This window comes from Cajanus cajan, chromosome 2, assembly GCF_000230855.2.
Source record: "Cajanus cajan strain Asha chromosome 2, NIPB_CcT2T_4, whole genome shotgun sequence".
Classification (NCBI taxonomy): Eukaryota; Viridiplantae; Streptophyta; class Magnoliopsida; order Fabales; family Fabaceae; genus Cajanus; species Cajanus cajan.
Genome location: NC_138518.1, coordinates 79,225,604 through 79,241,909, shown reverse-complemented (window position 1 = coordinate 79,241,909; position 16,306 = coordinate 79,225,604). Strand labels below are relative to the sequence as shown.

At 29.0% G+C, this 16,306-nt stretch overlaps 2 protein-coding genes across 5 annotated transcripts; both read left to right on the top strand.

Annotated features, from left to right (window-relative positions):
• Positions 1-292: 292 nt before the first annotated feature.
• LOC109799343 (glucan endo-1,3-beta-glucosidase 8) lies at positions 293-2,415 on the top strand. The gene is made up of 2 exons (XM_020359872.3): positions 293-767; positions 1,050-2,415. The coding sequence occupies exons 1-2, from the start codon at positions 421-423 to the stop codon at positions 2,149-2,151; spliced, it is 1,449 nt and encodes a 482-aa protein (XP_020215461.1). The 5' UTR covers positions 293-420; the 3' UTR covers positions 2,152-2,415.
• A 4,924-nt stretch (positions 2,416-7,339) lies between these two features.
• On the top strand, positions 7,340-15,776 carry SAMC1 (S-adenosylmethionine carrier 1). 4 transcript variants are annotated; one of them, XM_020360207.3, is made up of 13 exons: positions 7,345-7,445; positions 7,561-7,636; positions 8,657-8,755; positions 9,312-9,394; positions 10,365-10,441; positions 12,189-12,279; positions 12,783-12,836; positions 12,930-13,025; positions 13,138-13,227; positions 13,451-13,502; positions 14,957-15,018; positions 15,190-15,270; positions 15,381-15,776. In XM_020360207.3, the coding sequence occupies exons 2-13, from the start codon at positions 7,582-7,584 to the stop codon at positions 15,516-15,518; spliced, it is 978 nt and encodes a 325-aa protein (XP_020215796.2). In that variant the 5' UTR covers positions 7,345-7,445; positions 7,561-7,581; the 3' UTR covers positions 15,519-15,776. The 4 variants fall into 4 exon arrangements, with proteins under 4 accessions (XP_020215797.2, XP_020215796.2, XP_082925360.1 ...); XM_020360208.3 differs by lacking the exon at positions 7,561-7,636 and having other exon boundaries at positions 7,340-7,445; XM_083069234.1 differs by lacking the exon at positions 7,345-7,445 and having other exon boundaries at positions 7,545-7,636.
• The last annotated feature ends 530 nt before the right edge of the window (positions 15,777-16,306 follow it).

The window sequence follows — 16,306 nt, the reverse complement described above, 5'->3', positions numbered from 1 at the left end:
CTAGTCCTTATGTTACAGAGCATACAACTTGGTAGCAGATTTTGTGGTAAAATATACAAGGCATGTTGATTTTTGTATTTGTTTAGAAAACAGAGAACTCGCCTGAATTTATTTGTTCTATTCTTTTATTTGCAGTTTTACGAGGGGAATAAATTTCAATCTCAAATATAAAAATTAATAGTAAATTAGTATTGCACGCTACATTTACAAATAGAAAGTTAGTTACGTGTAGGTAACTTAAGAACCAATACTCTTAATACTTTATTTAGACATTATAGCTAATTAAATACATAGGATTGGGAACATTCAACTTTTTTTCTCAAATGTTGCCAATCATTTAATCTTAACAAATGCTTTCACTTGATAATTAACCTTTTAGTTTTGTTTGTTACTTTGACTTAGATATATCACTTGTCCTTTATGTGGTTGTTTTATATGATTTTGGTTTTGGCTCATTGCCAGCTACAATGTGGCCAAGGAGAACCGACTGTGGTACCCGGTATTGGAGTCAATTGGGGTTCGATATCATCCCAACCTTTAGATCCTCCCATTGTGGTGAATTTGCTGAAGGACAATGGAATTAAAAAGGTAAAGCTTTTTGATGCAGATTCTTGGGTTCTAAGTGCTTTTTCTGGCACAGACATTGAAGTTATGGTTGGAATTCCCAATGATCAATTGAAGAAATTATCTAAAGATAAAGATAATGCAGAAGATTGGCTTAAAAACAATATTACCAAACATATGCGTGATGGAGGGGTCAAAATCAGGTATATAACATATAGAAACACATGTTATTCATACCATAGTTTATATAAATACAACATTTTCTCTCCAAAACAACATATATTTATTACATCGTATACTTTCGCTCCTCACTCTTTTCTGTCTCTAAAATTTGTCGTACAAATAACGTTTCTTGTTATATAGTTCCTTCACATAAGACTCTAATTTTTTTTATATTTTAATTATTATGAACAACATAATCATGAAGCTGTTAAGAGATCATTTTTTTATTGTCTACCTTATTCATATTCACTATTGTGTTGCAGATATGTATCTGTTGGAAACGAGCCATTCTTGAAAAGTTACAATGGTTCATTTACAAAGACCACATTTCCAGCGATGAAAAATGTTCAAAGGGCGATTGATAAGGCTGGTTTTGGAGACAAAATCAAGGTGACTACAGCTTTGAATGCTGATGTTTATGAGTCTAGTTCAAACAAGCCCTCAGATGGGAATTTTCGCAAGGACATTTATGATGTTATGAAACAAATAGTGCAGTTTCTTGATGAAAAGAAGTCACCATTTCTTGTCAACATATATCCATTTCTTAGTTTATATCAAAATGAAGATTTTCCAGAGGACTATGCTTTCTTTGATGGTCATGGTAAAACTACTGATGACAAAAATGAGCATTATACCAACATGTTTGATGCAAATTTAGATACCCTTGTTTGGTCACTAAAAAAGATGGGTCACCCAAATGTGTCCATCGTTATAGGTGAAATTGGATGGCCAACTGATGGTGACAAAAACGCCAATGCAAAAAATGCAGTAAGGTTCTATCAAGGGTTCCTTAAGAAAATGAAAACCAAGAAAGGGTCTCCTCTTCACCCGGGACTTATAAACACTTATCTGTTTTCTCTTTTGGATGAGAACACAAAGAGTATTGCACCAGGTGATTTTGAGCGTCACTGGGGAATTTTTCGCTATGATGGAAAGCCTAAGTTTCATATTGATTTTTCTGGCCAAGGACAAGATAAAATGCCTATAGGAGCAAAAGGGGTTATCTACCAAGAGCGCAAATGGTGTGTCCTTAAACATAATGCTGACAAGGATAAGGTGGAAGATTCAGTAAGTTATGCTTGTGCAGGTGGTGATTGCACAAGCTTAGGTGTTGCTCGTTCTTGTGATAAATTAGATAAAGCTGGTAACGCTTCATATGCTTTCAATCAATACTTTCAAATAAATGATCAAAGTGTTGAGGCGTGTGATTTCAAAGGGTTGGCCACTATTGTATCAGAGGACCCATCAGAACAAAATTGCGTGTTCCCTATAGCAATAGTTAGCAGTGGAAACATTCTTAGAGCAATGCAGAAGGTGGGAGGCATTTTATTAGGGTTCACCTTGATTTTCACAACATTTGTGTAAAAACTTATTGGTTAGTGGGCAAGGGATTAGCGATGATAAATCCAAATAGTTTAGTTGTTGTAAATTTAAATCTATATAAGCCATCATAAGAGAGAAAAAATAGTGAATGCTTGAAGTAATGTTTGTAGATATGCCATTATTTCATTCCAATCATCAATAATATGGTTATGTATAGAAAATCTTTAAATATCGAAAGGTAATTTTGTTTCAACAAGTTAATAATATAAAGCAAATAAGAAATTTGGCATTAACAAAAATACCAAAAAAAAATTAAATGGTTTAAATATCTTCTTGGTTTATATAATATAATAAAACTTATTTTTTAATCATTATAGCTATAAACGTTGTATTTTAGTTCTTATATGTACCGTTTTTATTTCTTTTTAATCCATTACATCTATTGCTATAAGACTAAAAAAGGTAAAGTTCTAAAATTATATAAACTAAAAAAAGAAAAAAAAAGTATATATAGAGATTAAATCAATTTATTGGTATGGGATTTGTGATTCAGTGGATTGTTTGAAACATGTGTAACATCAAAGAATATAATTTTAATGGCTTGACTTAATGAGATGAACCAAAAATATAGTTCCAATTAAATGTGTGTTTTGTAAAAACAAAAAAGTGTCATATCTCTTATAGATAGACATGATATACTATAAAATGTACGTATTTGACTATAAGGGATATGTTCCTTATAAATAGACAATATATTTTATAGTGTGACACATATATAATATATCACATCATTGACCGTTAACACGTGAAACAAATAAAAAATATGTCACATATGTAATATATATTATTCATGTTAGGATTGGTCATTGTAAAAATTAAAGTAAAGACCTCAATTTAAAGAATAAATAAATAATTTTGGATTTGTAAGAATTTTCAACTAAATAAAAAAGTATAAAAAAATTAGTTTGAACTAGTTTGATTAAAACGTTGGAATTTGATTTCACTATGTTATCATTACACACACCTAAAAATTGATTACTAGGTTTTAATTTAAATTATTTCAATAACTCATAAAATTACTTAAACCCTAATTTCTTATGTGTGAAAATCTAAATCATTTAATTTGTCTCTCGATCCCTTATAATGTTAACCAAAAGACTTACGTTACGATAAAAGGCAAAAATAAAATGGCTAACAAATCTTATACTATCTCTAAATATAAAGTTTATTAGGTTTTTCTTTTTGTTCACGATTTCAAACAACATTCGATATCAAGAATTTGCATTATAGATGATCAATCCACAATAAATATTAATAGTAAAAAACAAAGACCAAATAATTTAAATAAAACCTAAATAGTCAATTTAGAAGAAAAAAAAAGGTATGTAGAATAAGATAAACATGGCTACGGTGATTTTAACTACTCATGGGTTATGGGAAAAACATAAATATATAACAGACGAAGAATATAAACATATATACACCGAAGATGTTATGTGTAATCACTTTCCTCACCAAAAAATCCGTCATAATGTGAGATAACTCCCATTACTAACCGTTAAACATGAAGAATGATAATTAGGCCACATAAAAGACTCACTTATACAAATATAATATGTAATTTTAACAAGATTTGCTTTTCAAAATGAATTTTTCCATTATAGACTTTCCAAACCTTATTTTTCTAGTAAATGAAAACTTAACTAAATATAAACAAAATTTGAATTATACTATAAATTATACTCTTGATATATACATGCTTAATAATATAGCATTATTTAAATAAAAAAAAATCTTCATAAATATCCTTATATTTTTTTTAACTGAGGGTTCATACTTTCTGCAAACTATTTCAAACATTCTTCTTCTAACATTAACATCTTTTCACTACAAATATTCTATTTAGAAGTGTAAATAGGTTAGATTTAGATGAATCCATTAGTCAACCAAATCATATTTTAATAACTAAAATTGGACCAAATTTATACATTTTGATTGTGAAATACAACTCAAACCAATACAATTATAAATAAGTTAAATTCAGTTGAGTCAATCATATTAACATAATTATTTTCTTAGTAAAAATTTAAATATTTCATAATAAAATTGAATCATTTAACATATTGTTGCAAATTCAATATTATCAATTTATAAAATAAACAATAATACAAATTAAATTATAAATTTTTTATTTAGTACACTATTAACGGTCCAATCAGTCAACATTAATACAAAATAAAATTTAAAACAAATATGATGTATTGTCACAATGTTAAAGACCACTATAATGTAAAATTAAAACATAATTAACTTTGTTGAACAATTGCAAATTTGCTTAAACACCGCAAGCAAAAGAGCGGTTTCATTATTATATTATAAATGAAAAAAACATTAATACAAAATAAAATTTAAAACAAATATGATGTATTATCACAATGTCAAAGATCACTGTAATGTCAAATTAAAACATAATTGACTTTGTTGGACAATTACAAATTTGCTTAAGCACTGCAAGCAATATAGTAGTTTATAAACATGGTTGAAAAAATAAATTTGCAAAAAGAATGAGTGTTAAACATCACTAACTAGTATTAGCTTGTAGATTATTATTATTATTGTTGTTATTATTATTATTAACATATTTGGTTGACCCATTGGTAAAAAATAAAAAATACACACTTATTATCCAACCATATAGTATTAAATTTTAATCCGAATGAATTGGATATGACCTGAACCTTTAAAAAATTGAATTAGTTTTGGTTGATTTGAATTCATAGATTATTCATACTCGTTTATATTCCCAACTCTATTTCATTTGACCTACCCCTTCAATGTCCACACCCCACCAAATGCCAAATTGAATATATAAAGAAAATTTTATATTTTTAAAATTAAAAAACTTTATGTCTTTACTTTGAAATAAAGAGACTATAATTACAAATTAACACAAAAATATAGAGATCAAATTTGCTATTTTTAAAAAATTCCTATGTAAACTAAACTTCAAGAAATATCTACTTATTGATATATATATATATATATATATATATATATATATATATATATATATGTGTGTGTACGTATGTATGAAAAATGTTATAATAACATCTGTATAACTTTTACTAAGTATTATACCGCTTAGTAACTTTATATTAAATGTGAATTTTGTAAATTCAACCATTAGATTTAAAGTTTTTTACTCTTATAGCATATATACAAAATCTTATATTAATTAAAGATGATTTGATACTTCATTTTTATAAAATAAAATTGACATAATATATTCATTTCAAATAAACTAAAATATGAACACTTTGATTACCTTCAAGATTGGATTTACAAAATTCAATTTAATATAAAAGTTATTGAAAGGTGCAATACTTAGTAAAAGTTACACCGATGTTATTATAATCCTTATATATATATATATATATATTACTAACTTAAAATTATTAAAAATACATAATTAAGAGTACTAATGACAACAATTAAATATTTTATTATTACAATTAAAATATTTAACATTAGTACTCTTAATTATGTATTTTTAATAATTTTAAGTTAGTATATATATATATATATATATATATATATATATATTCAAAATAATGTTAAATATATTTGAATACAAAAATACTATAATAAAACACAATAATAACATTAAAAATAAATATTTTATAGATAAAAGTTAGATATATTAATATTATTATTATAGCATTAAATATTATAAAAAATAGATATTTTCAAACTTTTAGAAATATTTAATAATAATTTTATTATTATAATATTCATACATCCAACCGTTGTCTATAAAATATTTATTTTTAAGACTAAATTAAAATGAATAGATCGTTGTATGTACTTAGCAAATTATTTTTCAATCTACATCCTTAAATATTAATTAACTAAAATATTATGAATCTTTTTTTTTTTAATTACTCGTTTTATTATTCTTTTAGAAAAACATTATTATTATAGTATTTATATTTTTTTAGTTTTAAATCTATATTATTCTCTTAAAAAATATATTATTAATATAAAATTATCAAAATTATGATTAAATATTTCAAATTAATTATAAAATAAGGTAAGTTAAAGGTGGCTAGATTTGGCAACTTTTATAACTAGCATTTTATTTTTACCATTTGCAATATACAAGTTAAATATTTATTATCCATAACTGAAATTTAGAATAAATTTCATATATAAATAAATATTATATTTAAATATAGAAATTATATTTAAAATTTATATAAATAAGTATTTTTAAACTTATAAATTATATTATTTTTTAGACAATATATAAATTATATTTAAATCTATGATAAATAATTTATATTATAGAATAATATTATTTTTATTTGTAATAATTTATTTTAAAATATTAAAATTTAATTAATAAATAATTATAATTAAATAAAAAATTAAAAACATTTCTAAAAATCTCCTATCAAAGAAAATCTTCTAAAACGTTAAAGATCTATTTAATATATAAAAAGTTGATGTTTAAATTCAGATCAATAATATATGTTTTTTCAAATCATCTATTTTTTTTTATACATAAATCAAGTACATAACTAGGTATGTAAGCTATAGTTGAAAAAATATGAACCGATGATAGAAAAATTAAGTTTTATGATAACGGTTGGATCTAATGAAATTTAATGAATTTATTATATTTAATGACGCTTTAAATTACTCATATTAATGTTACTTAATATACAATTTTGATAATCAATTTTTTTTTACTCAATTAACTTTTAAAGTTAATAATTTTACTTTAATTAATAATATTAGATATTACTATATTACACTCAAAGACCGTTTTGATATTTATGTTTTTTAACTAAAAGTTGTTATCTTTTTTAGTTTATAAGCATAGTTTACACAGTAGCTTAAAATTAATAACCAAAAATCATGAGGTAATACACTTTTTATTTTTATTTTTTTCGACTACAAGATGTACACTTTATTTCTATATTATTATAATGTTATTTACTATAAGCTTTTGATAATTAAATATTAATTTTAATTATATTGATATTAAAGTAGTAACATTATTTTTTTTATTTTATAAACTTTTCTCTATTTTTACTTTAAATCTTAACCAATTTTTTTTTACTAATTTTAATTCTTGATTTTTTTTTGTTGAATTTTTCATTTAGTCTTTAAATTACGGTTGGTAAATACATACCCGGTGGTACGTTAAACTTTTTCCGTAAATTTATAAAACAAAGATAACATGTTGTTTCTGCAGACTCATACTTTTATCCGTTGCTCTCATTTCTTCACTTCTCTTGTATTAGCTATATCAATCACTCTTCTCTTCTGCGGTAAACACTCGCTCTCTCTTCACAATATACTTAAAACAACCTCTGTAGTGGTTGTTTTTGTTTTTGTTTTGTTTGTTAAATTCTAATTAATTCAGTTAGTTTGTTATTTGGTTAGTGGTTGAGTCATTGGACCTTGATGGGTCCCTTTACACTGTCCGTTATGGTTAAGGACTCAGCCATTTCATTACCAGGTTGGTAACACATTTGTTTTTTCAACGTTGTCTTGTGTAAATGTGTATGTGAATTTAGGACGTGGGATACTTGCATTGTATTTGTATGAAAATGAAAATTTATAAATGCGAGGTTTATCGCTCCTTACTATTTAGGGTTGGGGCATGTGTCTTATGATTGGTGTAAGAGGTGATTTTCCTTCTTTCACTTTTCTTTTAGTTAGGATTATTATCCTATTGGCGCAAATACTGGGGGAGCTAATTGATTTCACAATTATAGGATATATAGTATATGTGGAGACCGGGGGAAGTTGCACTGCAGTGATTTTGATTGAGTTGATTATTGCTGCTCATAATTGTTACCCTTACTAGGATTTATGATATATTGATTCAAGTTGTCCCATTAGAAACCAGAGGTCTTTTTAATTCAACATACATGTTGGAGATCTCATGTTTACCAGTGATATGACTAAAATAGTGTACAAATGAAGGGACAACCTTAGCTTTTGGGGTTGTGTTAGTCCCAAACCCAAAATTCTAAAATGGTATCCGATTCTATCTTAGTAATTGTTATTGGACTTATCAGGTCAAGTGTTATCGGATCACTCACATATGTCTAATTTTGCAAACTTCATGCTTGATATGTCCAGTCTTTAGTGTGATGATGTTGGAGATTTCACATTGACTAGTGATATAACTAAAATAATGTATATAAGTGGGGTACTAGGCTAAAATCCTAAATTCTAAGAATATACAAGTTAGAAATTGGGATTATATTTGGGGAGGAATAAAAAAATTACTGATTTTACTGTGGTCAGTGAAAAGGGGGTATATTTTTTACATATAAACCTAACTTTTTTTTTTATAGAATAAACCACTCTTGTTAATAGTTAGCATATTTGTTGTTTAGTGAAATGATTTAGCAGACAGATCTATATGGTGAAGGGTGAGAATCTTGTGTTCATGTGTTATTTTAGCACTCTGTTTGCTGCTGGTTTGCGCTATCTGCTTCTCATTTTTGCAGGATATATGGTTTTGCAGATGCTTGTACAAAGAGAAAACAGAATTTAGTTATGAGAAACTCTTTTGCATCAGTTAGCATGGAGAAAAAACCATTTGACTTCTTACGCACTTTATTCGGTAAGTATAACATCTTCTTTGGTGTTGTTCCTAGCTAAGAAATTTTATCTGTGTTGGCGTTCCATACAGTCAAATATGATTTTAGTAGGTATTGTACTTTCAGTTTGGTTTGTTTATGTAGTTCATCTGTGATTTGGACACAAAACATAAAATATTCACTGCCTACATAAGAAATTAGGTGAGTAGATATGCAGAGTACATGTCAAAAATCTGCATAAAGCATATCAGTTATACACCAAAGTCTAGAAATTATTTTATCTGCATTGATGGTATACTTCTTTTTCTTCTCTTTATGAGAGGGAGCATTATTAATGAATGCTTTTTCAGGACATGGCTAAAGATCATATTTGTAAATAACTATTAGGCCCTCTTTAAGTAGAAGGCTGACCAACACTAAGATGCTATTGCCCAACTTTTCATATATGAAGTGAAGAACTGGAATTTTTTGCCCTTTTTAAATATTGTTTTACTTTCTTGATAAGTTGGTAGACAGTACTATATTCTTGACGAGTTTATCGCATTTCAATCTTTCTGATTAGCCAGATGGAATTTGCAGAGGGTGTTATTGCTGGAGGTACTGCTGGAGTTGTTGTTGAAACAGCTTTATACCCAATCGACACAATAAAAACACGTCTGCAGGCATGTTTTTTTTGACAAAACAAATCCTAATGAAGATTAGTGGTTGTGCTTTACTATGCATTATACTGATTACTATCTGATGCTGGAGTCTTGATGCAAAGTGATGAGGCTTTGCATCAGTGCCAGCTAGGCAGGATTCTTGACAAAAATACTGCAATATTTTATTTTGGAAAGATGAGTGTTAAGATGTCCCACATTGACAAGGAATATGATCTGAATACTTTTTGCAAGACTTTGATAATCCTCCTTTTAACAAGCTTTAGGGAGTGAGTTAAGCCCAATCTGTTTCTAATTTGATATCAGAGGTTATAGCCCATTTTAGTTTCTTTCGTGGTTCTTGGAGGGAATATTCACTGCATTTGTGTGTGCTGTGTGGGGTGGGTTCGGTAGGAGGGGCGAGGTGTATGGAAAGTCCCACAAACATCTGCACTGTTTCAGTCACTTCCAAGGTTTGTGGAAGGGATATGCACTGTTTCAGTGTTTCCATAGTTTATGTGATTGCCTAGTCCAACAAACATCTATGTAGGGAGGTGTTGGAAAGTCTCACATCTCTTTCCTCAGTTATTGAGTGTGATTTATATACTTATTGGACAACTTCATTTATTGGCAATCGGTTCTAAGATGAAATTTAGCATTAAGTAAATAGGAATAACTATAAAAGTTGTTTCATGTAATTAGTTAACAATATTTGATTGTCAACATTAAATACTTATGGAATGCTTGTTTAGTTGAATTACAGAATATGGTTAGTGGACTTCTCTGAATTTGAATAATTTTTTCTATATGCTAAATTTGGGTTAAGAAATTTTAGTTGTGCTATTCATGGCATTTACTTTTAGTTTATGATCACTGACCACACAATTATGTTGCCATGCCCCTTTGTGTGTGCATGTATGTATACATGCATGTATTTGTGTATGCAGGTTGACTTGACATAAAATGTGCTGATGATATATATTTTTTTTCCTAGGCTGCTCGTGGAGGAGAAAAACTATTATTGAAAGGCCTTTACTCTGGATTGGCAGGGAACCTTGCTGGTGTCTTACCGTGAGAACCTCATGGATAGCATGATGTTTCAAACATTCTAGGTTTTATGTTAATTAGAAATTTTTGAAAAATCCAATCATCTTTGAAAGAAGTCAGAAAGTTGTTGGCATGCTTAAGGCATATAAATTTATTTCCATTGATGATGATTCATTGAATTTCTGCTTAGTGATCTAACTCGAGAGGCAGCCATTTTGTATGAACGTTCTTTCTTGAAGAAAAAGAAAACTTCTTGTGTGAATTTCTAAATTTTGACTGCAAAATCATATTTTTAGTGGTTTCTTTCTCTTTCATTTTCGCAATTCAGTGGCAAAGATATTTGAAAAATGACATATTCTTATGTAGTGCATATAGGATGAAGAAAGAGGATTTATTTGGTTAGTTTGACTGTTTGAGAGATGTTTGCATCCTGTGAAGAGAGGTGGCTAAGGGATTGTAGTTCTTCTGGCTGGCATTCAGCATTGCCCCTTTTTGTAGGTGGTGCTGGCAGTATGTCTTAAAAAGAAGTCTTTGTAGAGACATGGAGTCAGATAATATAGTGTAATAAAGTGTGACTTCACTCAATTTCCCCAATTTTTTGAATCAAGCATGACTTGTTTATTTATGATATAAATCATCCAGTATGTACTTGCCTTTGGAATCAGAGATTGATCGATCCTTACAAAGACTGGATATTGAGTTTGCTTAGTAAGGTTTTATTTCACTCTTAAATAGGCAACACGTGTAGTTGGGGTGTGTTCTTAAAGTGCAGTTATGCCACTAATTTGTATTCTCCAGAATTTTGCATATTGGTAATTATTTGTTGTCTTTGACCATGGACCCAGACAAAGGACAAACCACCATATTTTTTGTTTGCCTTGTTTACTTGTCTCTTTTGTTACATCCTGCTATTTGCATATATCCATAAATTGCCAAAACATTTGGGGCTGTTTTCATAGCAGAATTTCTGGTGGTTTGTTTTGTGAAGATGATAAGATTAATGACATTCAGTGAAAGTGGGACTTAAGCAGTTTATTGAAGTTTGTTTGATAGAGAAGTTTGGAATCACCCTGTCGCTGATAAGAACCAAAATACAAAATATCTCGTGAGCTTGTGTGTTCGTGTAAATCATAAGAATTTAGCATAGTTATTTGATAATACTTTTAATATATTGTTCAAACATGAGCAGATTATGAAATTTAATTTATTTGAATCTTGGTTGTGGTTGGAAAATGTCACACAGACCAACACTATTTGCCATTTATTTGTTGAAATAGCTGGATTTGGATACTTGGAAATTGTGCAAGGTAATATTGATGTAGGGAAAACAACAGATTGAAAACTCCATGTTGGAAATATATGTACTCCTAAGCATTGTTTAACTCTACTTTATTAATGTGTTCCCCCAATGTATTGTAGATTATTTTCCACTCATGGATTCTTGGTATCTCATTTGGTAATATGCAAGGCTCTTAACCCTATTATGGTCTTGGCTTCTTGCATTAGGGTGTGAAGCAGACAAGCAATATTTGCATTTATATGTCATATAATGAGATAAAGTGTTGATTTAATTGATTTGGAAGATTTTTACATCATATTTACATAGATTATGCCTATTTGTCTAAATGAAAATTTGATTAGTTTCAATTTTGATTAATTTGTCTTTTAAGTGATTTTCACAAGTTTTCATTTCATGCTTATCAAAAAATGAATTTGTGAATCACATCTAGGTTATTTCTTTAACACCTTTATGTTGCTTTTAAATGTACAGGGCGTCTGCTTTATTTGTTGGAGTTTATGAACCTATAAAGCAGAAATTGCTAAGGATATTTCCTGAAAACCTGAGTGCTTTAACTCATTTGGTAAGATACTGCTTATATAAACATTGTTATGAAGATATTGTCTAAATGTTTGTTAGGAAAGTTAAGATTCGTTATAATTATGATAAGATCTAAATTATCCAATGCTGAACAAAATAATATTTCAGTTTTTTATCCCATATTTTTCTCCTATTTTATCCTGAACTGTTGTAGATTGGTTGACATTTCTTAACCAAACTCGTACCTTTTTATATTCTAGCATTGTATGACTCCATATGAATAAGAGAAAAAAATATCATCTCTTCGCCAAAAATTCCAATTGGTATACGAAAATTTAAGTGAATTAAAGACCTGTTATTGCTTTCAAGTCTGAATTCAGACCAATTATGGTCCTGTGAAGTCTTTGGCATTTATTTGGCTTGTATTGGAGGTGATACTTTGTCTATTTTATCATTTTTTTTTGCTGGCATATACTTTTCTTCTTGTAAAATTTTATCATTTTTTATGGGGATAAAAATCTTATGGTATTTTTTCAATTTCATTAGACTGCAGGTGCCATTGGGGGCATTGCTGCTTCACTGATTCGTGTTCCAACAGAGGTAAATAAATTCTCTTATTTCTAAGAATGACATTTCCATGGTTGAAAACTGTTTCACTGGACTGGAGAACTTCATAGTTTTACATGTTCCTAGGTTATCAAGCAACGAATGCAAACTGGGCAGTTCACTTCTGCTTCTGGGGCTGTTCGCTTTATTGCTTCTAAGGAAGGCTTTAAAGGATTTTATGCTGTATGAAGTTCACCATCTCCCCTTTTTAATGCTTTTTTGATAAATTCTGTTCCTCTCATGTCTGCAATGATAAGTTAAAATGTTTCTTTGATATTGATCTTTGAAATCACAGGGGTATGGATCTTTTTTGTTGCGGGATTTGCCCTTTGATGCTATTCAGTTTTGCATCTACGAGCAGATTCGAATAGGTTATATGCTTGCGGTAAATTCCTCAAGTTGTTTCACTATTAAAATTTTGACCCTCCTCTTATATTCTTCCATAATTTTTAGCGTGAATTCAATGTTGTAATTCAAATTAAAAGAATTAATATCATCATGTCATTCATGTGACATATAGTTGTTTGGAGTTGATCAAAGAAACCAAAGCTGTTGTTTACTACTCTGTTTCATTTCATGATTGGTGATGTGACTTACATTCTTGCTAGGCACGAAGAAATCTGAATGATCCAGAAAATGCAATTATTGGCGCTTTTGCAGGTAATGTTGGGATTATAGGCATATTTTTATACATGAATTATAGAGTAATGTGTGGATATACATATTAAGTTTCATTTCTAGATAGCAATGATGAGCTTATGCTTTAAACACAGACGTTTTTTGCATCTAAGATATAAAAGCCAGTTTCTTATCCTCACAATGTGAATTAATCTTGTATGGTGTATGGTTGTTTTACACAGTAGCATTTACTGTCTAAAATTTGTGCCATTGCAAGGTGACAGTTGCATTCCTTCCCTCCCGTGCTTGGGTGATCAGTTAAAATAAAAAATGAACAAAAAAAAGCGGTTTATGTAGAGAACCTGGATCTTATTTCTTTTAGTTTCCTGATCTACACGATGCTTTCATGGCAAAGTACTGCATTTATTATTCATGCATGGCCCCACTGAACGATATAAATAAAAAATTATATAATGAGTATAAATTGTGCTATACTAGAAAGAAAGGAACTTTTACAATTCAGTGTGTTGTAATACATGCACTAATCCCCTCCTGTGGGGTAAATGACCGAGCCGATTGAGGGAAATAGGGAACTAACATAAAAAAAAAGGGAAGTAGGAAAAAATATCATAGATAAAATGAGATATTTATCTATCCTAATAATATCCAAGATATTTACTATAGTTACAATATACCTTATACATATATGACATTGATATGTGTTTTTATCACTTATTGCTTCCATAGATTCTGCAAACTCATCTTTTGTAGTAGTAGTCTATAGTGAATCAGAATCACCATGTTAACTGTCTCCCAATGGACAAAGTGGGCACAAACATAATGGAACGAGTGCTTGAGTGGGTTAGAGGAATGTTAATCATCTTCAATCTCCAATTTCTATATCTTCATACCTTGTGTTTGTTACACAGTGGAGAAATGAATAGGTAATGCTTAATAAAACTTAATAATTAATATATCAACAAAGTCTTCCATAGTTGGTAGATAGTTGAGTTCTTTAAACATGTTGCTAAGAGTTTGATTCTTGACTGTATGTATAGAGAAGATTTTGTTGGGAGAGGCAAAATCCATTTCCGAGATCTTTATGTCTCAAGAGGAATTAGTCTTTAATTATCAGTTGAGAAATATCCTTGGTGCAAACAAAAAAATAAACTTACTATTGTTTATTTGGTAATAAGCGACTTATTTTATTTGAAGTATTTGGCTATTTGCATGATTGAGTAGACAAAACATGCACCTCCAAAATTTCAGACATGGGCACCTGTAACCTAACATATGCTAACACAAAACCATTTGTTGCTTGTATTATTTTTCATTCCCATTTTTAATTTTTTGAAGGGGAGGGGAAATGGTTAATAAGGATTCTTGGAGGTTAAATTGCTGTATTTTAGTTTTCTTTATGTTTGATTTGTTAAGCATTATTGCAAGTCCAACTAAGCCTTTTGTTGAGATGTGACTAACTGCTTTGTTTCTTGTAGGTGCACTAACTGGAGCTATAACTACCCCCCTTGATGTCATCAAGACAAGGTTAATGGTTCAAGTAAGCTGTGAACTTTCTTTTTTTAATCTTGTTTTTACAAGGTAGCCATCTTTCTCCATACACAAATGCAGAAATGATACCTTCTGTATATGGCTAATCTACAAGCAAATCAATAATAATATTCAATGTGAATTATCAAGTCATTCATAAGTTCCTATTTTCCTCCTCAAGGGATCTGCAAACCAATATAAGGGAATCGCAGACTGTGTTCAAACCATTATTAAGGAAGAAGGACCTCGTGCCTTTTTGAAGGTATGTTTTTTAGCTAGCTAGTGAAGTAGCATGATCCAAATGAAGGGTACTGCCACGTGGCAAGAAATATATTTTGATGCTTAAAAATTATAATCTTACATTTGTTGCAGGGTATTGGTCCCAGAGTACTATGGATAGGCATAGGTGGTTCAATATTCTTTGGTGTCCTTGAGAGTACAAAACGTTTTCTTGCTGAGAGGCGTCCTACACTAGCTCAGCACACACACTCAGAGAAAAGGAAAGATTAATTGTTCTAGTTCTAGTCCTAGCCTTTTTTGCAATTGTATTTCTTACTATTTTTTTCTTTTCAATTCTCCACTCAGTACCTTTTTCCGGGTGCAATATTTTCTTAAATACAGTATACTCTTTCAATTTTAAGCGTTGAGAGCAAAATTGTATCTGATTATTTCCCTTCGTGCTTATCTTTGGGCTATAACATTGTTCAGTGTTGGCCAACTGCCGTAAATTATTGTGTTCAATTTTGAGAAGCATGACATTAATATTAATTGAGATTAGGATTTCTTGATTCTTTAATGAATTATAGTTGGCAAGAATGCCCGATTTATTCTGCCTGCTATTTCGAAAAAGTATATAGTGTTTGTATTCCTTGCTTTATTTCATATTAATTCCTTCTGCTGCCTCCGAGCCGTGTAAGGTTGGATGTTATTTTGTCGTCACTTTTTAAGTGAAGCCGGTTGCATTTTTAATCAATTGAAAATGACCTTAAAATATAACTTTTAAAACAATTATTAACAATTTTTATCATAAATAAAAATTTATAATTGGGTGATAAAATTTTACTTATCAATGCATTTTAATTAAATTTTACAAATTATCAGGACTTTTCTATGGTGAAGAAAAAACAATACTCTCTATTATGAGGAAAAAATGATTCTACATATATTAAAGAAATTAATTAATTATATTAAATTTCACTGATTTCATAATTTTTTTTTATAAATTGTCTTTGTTATAAATACGAAAAAATAAGTAGAACAATTAAAGGATTATACATTAAAGAAAAGATGTTTTAGAA

Excerpts from the sequence above, each read along its gene's own strand:
- LOC109799343 (XM_020359872.3), top strand. The coding sequence starts at position 421 with ATGTGGTTGTTTTATATGATTTTGGTTTTGGCTCATTGCCAGCTACAA. Across the intron at positions 768-1,049 it reads GATGGAGGGGTCAAAATCAG|ATATGTATCTGTTGGAAACG; the intron begins GTATATAACATA and ends ATTGTGTTGCAG.
- SAMC1 (XM_020360208.3), top strand. The coding sequence starts at position 7,355 with ATGTTGTTTCTGCAGACTCATACTTTTATCCGTTGCTCTCATTTCTTC. Across the intron at positions 8,756-9,311 it reads CTTCTTACGCACTTTATTCG|AGGGTGTTATTGCTGGAGGT; the intron begins GTAAGTATAACA and ends TGGAATTTGCAG. Across the intron at positions 13,228-13,450 it reads GAATAGGTTATATGCTTGCG|GCACGAAGAAATCTGAATGA; the intron begins GTAAATTCCTCA and ends CATTCTTGCTAG.